General features: G+C 50.4%; 1 protein-coding gene across 2 annotated transcripts; it reads right to left on the bottom strand.

Moving 5' to 3' along the window:
- Positions 1-63: 63 nt before the first annotated feature.
- Positions 64-4499, bottom strand: INCA1 (inhibitor of CDK, cyclin A1 interacting protein 1). Of its 2 annotated transcripts, none has more exons than XM_023731032.1 (6): positions 4257-4499; positions 2129-2242; positions 1482-1521; positions 1032-1183; positions 413-578; positions 64-210 (listed from the first exon to the last, which is right to left on the bottom strand). In XM_023731032.1, exons 1-6 carry the CDS (start codon positions 4370-4372, stop codon positions 64-66), a joined length of 735 nt encoding a protein of 244 aa, XP_023586800.1. In that variant the 5' UTR covers positions 4373-4499. The 2 variants fall into 2 exon arrangements, with proteins under 2 accessions (XP_023586800.1, XP_004376286.2); XM_004376229.2 differs by having other exon boundaries at positions 1032-1225.
- Positions 4500-6115: the final 1616 nt, after the last annotated feature.

The raw sequence follows: 6115 nt of genomic DNA on the forward strand, positions 1-6115 counted from the left end.
AAAAATGGGGGAACTAGTCTGGTGTCCAGAAGGCAGCACCATCACCTTTGGGCATGGAAGTTTTCACTCCTCAGACTCAAATTCCATCCCCCAGGGACCGTAAAGTTGCCTCCTACTGGCTGTGACAGTGCCATAGGAGGCCAGGAAGCTCTGGCCCCTGGAGAGGCAAGACGACTCCTGGCCCAGGGGACTCCAGGGAGACCAAAGCAGCTGTAAAGACAGGAGAAATTGAAAAGAAATTATGGAAACATAGATCTCTCTCCAGATTTCCTAATCCCCAAACCCATCTGGCTCTTACCTACTTTATTTTTGTTTCTCTCAAATCCTAGAGGTTTCTCCTGTCTTTCCATGCAAGACCAGGGATCTGTATCACCCTCCACTACACTACCACCAAGTTCCTCTCCAACCATACCTGGGCCCTGCCAGGAGTGAGGAAATGGTCCTCTTCCCGTAAACAGGCTGCCCTCTCCTCTTCCAGATCAGGGTATTCAGTGGTGTCAAGAAATCCTGGGCCTTCTTCACCAAACACCAGGGGCTCAGAGGTTGCCCCAGAGCTGCTCCACTGGGCCTTCTTCAGTCTGTGGAGACTTTAGATTTAGGAGAGGTGCCTGGACTCCCTGCCTCTCCATTCTTTACCTTTCTGCTGGAAATACTTCCTGCTGGGACCCAGGGGTGTTGTTATCTGACCTCCAACTCTCCACTCCAACTTTCTGCTCCCCTTATAATGAAGTATTTTCAGCCTAGGGGCCCAGAGGTGACCCCTATTCCCCACTAACTTTCAGTTCTATGGTGTAATTTACTGTTTTCATTTACCCAGTTTCCACTTGATCCAGCTCATGTAGCTCACCCTCTATCCCTCAGCTCCCTCCTCTTTCCATATTATGGAAATTCTGCTTCAATCACACCAAGCCCATGGCCCATCCCCAAACAATCTCCAGTTCCCTCAAAGCTCTCAACCCCATCTTTGGCTCAAACCATCCTCCCCTCAGACCCTGCCTGTCTCCCAGAGTCCCGACATCTCTCCTCCTTACTCATCGATGATTCCCTGGCGCCTCCTTAGATCCTCCAGGTGATAAGTGACAGCCTTTACCCGGGCTGGGGTGCCCCCAGGTCCCTGCTGCACTCCTGCCAAACGTGGCTTCCTTCTCTTTCTTCTGCAAAGCATCTCAGGGGGTGGGAGCCCCTCAGGAGTGAACAAGCCAGCGTGGGAGCATCCAATGGCTCTCTGTGCCAGAGAATGGGGAAAAGGAGCTAGAGAGCAGAACAGTCTCACAGGGGAGCTTAGACGGCAATAGGGAGTCAGGGATTTTTGGAAATCCAGATCACAAAAACATGGCTGTGATCTAGAAAACATGATGACTGACTCACAGAAAGGAGGGTCTCCTCAGTGCACTGGTTGGGGACACCAGAAGGAAGGGGTAATAGGGATTGCTAGGGATAGGATGGTTGTGGGTGTATTTTTAACAGAGAGTTTGTCCTACCAGCATGGGTGGAATGTACTGTTCCTCCATCCAGATGGAGCTGTGAAACAGAAAGTGGGCTAGTGCAGGGAGGATACAAACGAAAACCCGTTGCCGTTGAGTCATTTCCAGCTCATAGAGACCGAGTAGGACAGAGTAGAACTGCCCCACAGGGTTTCCAAGGAGCAGCTGGTGAATTCAAACTGCCAACCTTTTGGTTAGTCAGCCTGAGCTCTTAACCACTGCACCACCAGGGCTCATGAAGGGAGGATACCCATACCCAAACCAAACCTAATGCCTTCAAGTTGATTCCAACTCATAGTGAACCTATAGGGTTTCCAAGGCTGTAAATCTTCACAGAAGCAGACTGCCACATCTTTGTCCTGCTGAGCAGCTGGTGGGTTCAAACCACCGACCTTTTAGTTAGCAGCCAACCACTTTAACCACTGTGCTACCAGGGCTCCTTACAAGAAGGATACCCTCACCCATATTGCTTCTCTAATGACCTCTCCCAACCACCTGTCAGGCATTAGGCGCTACAACATCCATCAGCCAGTAAGGCAATTACTCCTAGACTAGGGCTTATTGCTACATGGCTTGATAGTAGTTTAAAATTGTACAGCCTCATCTCCCCACCTCCAGTTAGTTCCCATTTTCTCACTACCCACCTGGGCCTTTGACTAAGGTTCTCCCAGAAGATGTCTCCATAACGCTGGGGCATCATTCTGAGGTCCTGGGAAGGCAAGCTCGGGGGTGGAGATCGGCTGACCACCCTGGAACACCTGAGGGGAGGACAAAGGAGGCTTAGGTCTGGCTCTTCCAGCATCTGCTCACACCAAGGATTCAGGGACCCTGTCTTCCCACGGGACCATAGAGCTGCCCAAGCTCTCTCCCTCCCTCATCCACTTTAGCTGAGAGAGGTAGTGAGGCCTCTGATTTGAAAGGAGATTGGAGCTGGGGTGAGGGTGGAGACTGACAATTGCTGGAAACTCAGATCTCACTGAATCTCAAGCTTCTAAGCCCCACAGCCAAAGAACATCATATTTAGCAAGCGGGGTTGCTTGGCTACTTAGGTGGTATGACAGACAGGGTTCCTTTTGGTCAATGCAAAGATCCAGCAGAGTAGAACCTCTATTTACCCCTGTTTGTCTCCCGTATCTCAGAAGAACTAATATCCTTATAGGGAGGGAGGGGTGCGCAGAGATGTTTGAGAACAGTGCTCTACACTTCCAAAGCCTCCAGACTGAATGATGACTGCTCTCCTGATCTCCAGAAGTGGAGTGTCGTATGGCTTAGGCCTGGGGCCCTTTATCTTCTCTATCTCCATCTCTCCTTAGGTGACCTCAGTCATTTTCATGACTTTAAATACCACCAATGTGCTGATAACCCCAGATCACTATTTCCAGCCCCGACTCCTCCCCAAGGCTCCAGACTTGCAGGTTCAACTGCCCACTCAACATTTCCTCCCCAGCATTCTCCATCTCACTGAAAGGCACCCAGTTTCTAAGGCCAAATACCTGGTATGCCTCACTTTCCCTCACTTCCCCCATCCAATCCACCAGCAAGTTCTATTCCACATCTAAAATATACCCAAATTTAATCATTTCTCACCATTTCCACTCCCACCACCCTACTCGAGGCCATCACCCCCTGCCTGGACTATTGCAATAGCTTTCTTCTCCTCTCCCTGCTTCCATTTCCATCCTCCAACTATTAATTCTGCACAGAGCATTGAGAATAATCTTTTAACAGATGATCACATGAAATAAGATTTGAAATTTACTTCAAAATAATCTGAGCAGTAGGGTGTATAGATGAAAAGATTATCCATATAATGATACTTAATAAAGCTGAGTAAAAGGGTACATCAGGTTCATTACACTATTTTCTCTACTTTTGTATTTATCTGAAATTTGCTATAATAAAAAAGTTGAAAAAAAGTGTGATCATGTCACTCTCTTGCTTAAAACCTTCCAATGACTTCCACAGTCCTTAGAGTAAAATCCAAACTCTTTTTGATAGACTCTAAGTTTCTATGGTAACCCTGGTGGTGCAGAGGTTAAGAGCTACAGCTGCTAACCAAAAGGTCAGCAGTTCAAATCCACCAGGCACTCCTTAGAAACCCTATGGGGCAGTTATACTCTGTCCTGTAGAGTCGCTATGAGTCAGAATCAACTTGATGGCAACGGGTTTATACGGTTCTATAGGATCTGGCCTCTGCCTTCCTCTCTGACTATAGTCTCCACTTTTCCCTTGATCACCATCAGTCACACTGGCCTGCTTCCTGTTCCTAGAACTTCCCAAGCTGGTTTCCTTCTTAAGGCTTTTTCACATGCTATACCTTGTTGCTCCTGGTTCTTACCATGACTAGCTCCTTCTCATTTTTCAATTCTCAATTCAAACTCACCTCCCCAGAAGTCTTCCACAATCACCCTATCTAATCGTGTGTCCCCCCAAGCACTCTATTTTCCATTATAGTCCGGTTTTATTTTCTTCATAGTATGTATCCCTAGTTGAAATTATATTTGTTTACACATTCTGTCTCCTCCCTCTAGAATGTAAGCTGTATGAGAGCAGGCCCTGTCTTACTGCTGAATCTCCAGTGCCTAATACAGTGCGTAGAACATTGCAGGGTTAAAACATCATATGGTGAATAAATTAATGAATTATCAATCCCCTGAGACTAGGCATTGAGCTTCCTGATCCTTATTTCCTACTCCTCTCAGGACAGAACTCAGGCATGCAATCCTCCCTCCATTTTGTTCCCATCCTCCCTATTGGGTGGGGAGGACTCACTTGGCAAAGGGAATGAAGTTGTCTCCATCTTCCGGTACCTGCATGACTGGACTAGGCTGGATGGCTGGACTGAGTTTCCTCCTTGGCTTTGGGAAGATTAACAGAAAGGGAATCATTCACTCATCTAATAGCTCAGTGAGGAGACCAGTAGCAGATTTAGAGATTGGGAAGGGGATGTATGGGTCCCAAAAAAGGGAAGAGAGCTTAAAAAGTTATTTCTAGTGCTGGACTGGGTATATTAGTTGAACATACAGATTGAAGATGCTGAGCATGGGAAAGGTGGATACGGGAAAAGTCAATTTTCTGAAGCCAAAGGTATAGAGTAAGTGAAATATACAGTTGGCAGGTCAGTGACTGAACTGGCAATATGGGATGATAAAATGAAAAAGGATAACAGGTGAAGACTGAATGGGGCAGAGGCATTTGAGAGTGGTTGGTATAGAATTGGTGGTTAGGGGCAGGTACAGAAGAGGCAGAATTGATGATTGATAAATCGGGTATAAGTGGTGAGTGAAATTTAAGTGTTGACAGAGTGGTCAATTGACGACAGGGAAGGAAGGAGCAGTTGGCAATGTTAATGGGTAAAGGTGAACAGAGTCGTCAGTTGCACAGATCCAGAATTAGGGGCAGCCAAGGATCACCTGAGAGCCAGTTGGGGTGGGCAGAAAAGACAGTCAAGAATACTAGCTAAGTTAGGAGAGTGCATTTAGGCAGCATAAAGGACAGAAAAGGCCAGTTGGAAACTGTTCAGAGGTGAACACGCATACCCAAGGGCAATTAGGCACGGGCTGAGAAAACAGTTAGGTGAGGTAATAAACGGAGAGAGGAGTATTTAGGGCTGAGTGGCAGATAGGGATAGTTAGAGTTGGGCTTATAGGGCAGGTGGGGTCTAAATGGGATGTCCTGGGCCAGAAGAGGGTGAGCAGCACTCAGGGTCCAGTTGGGAGCTGAGGGGCATCCAGACCTCAGGTAGTTGGTCCTAAGTGGGTGACGGAGATCTAATGGGCAGGATGGGGCTAGCAGGCAGGCAAGGTCTTGGCGGGCAACCGAGCCTGAGAGGGTGGATGAAGACCTGGAGAATCACGCTGGTGCGGAGGAGTTAGTCTGAGTCTTGGGGCATGGGGTAGCCCTGCCCTGAACAGTGAGGCCAGGACTGAGCCGTGGCTTGGGCCCTAGCAGATGGACTGGAGGTGTGGCCACAGCTTGTAGCGGGGACAGCCAAGCCTGAGGGCATAACGGGACCAGAGGAGGCAATCTCGCATGCAGTGGTGGACCCATGGCTGAAGAGACTAGGTTGGGTTGCGGGGTGTCTTGGGCCTGAGACGACAGCCCCGGCCTGAGGCGGCACCCAGGCCTGAGGGGGTTGCTTCCGTCTGAGGCGAAGACCGCGACCTGCTGGGACAACCGAGCTTGAGGGGCAGGCGGGGGCAGAGCGCCGGGGCGGTGGCATTGCCGCCGCCAGCTCCGGGCCACAGCACCTGAGGCAGCTGCTCGGCGAATTCTAGAAGGATGGGCCCAGCGGGAAGCAGTGCCGCGACCGCGAGAGCTGAGGGAGGAGCCGGCGGGCGTCGCGCGCTGGGGGCGGGGCCTGGGTTGAGCACCTCCTGGGCGGGGCCCGACGGGAGGCTCCGCCCCCTGGGCGCGGGTCCGGGGCTTGGGTCCAGTCAAGGGTCAGGCGCCACCTTTCCCCACTCCTCAGGCGCTGGCGACCCTCCCCAACCCCGGCGTCCTGCTTGCGGTTCTGTCTCCACTACTGGGTTCTCTCGTCCCCATGCGGTGGGCCCCGCAGTCCCGAGAGCATTGCCCCTTTAACAAGAGTAGTCGGGTCCCTCCTTACCCCTCCCGACCCCTCTCGGGAC

Source organism: Trichechus manatus, unplaced genomic scaffold (genome assembly GCF_000243295.1).
Source record: "Trichechus manatus latirostris isolate Lorelei unplaced genomic scaffold, TriManLat1.0 scaffold00040, whole genome shotgun sequence".
Lineage (NCBI taxonomy): Eukaryota > Metazoa > Chordata > Mammalia > Sirenia > Trichechidae > Trichechus > Trichechus manatus.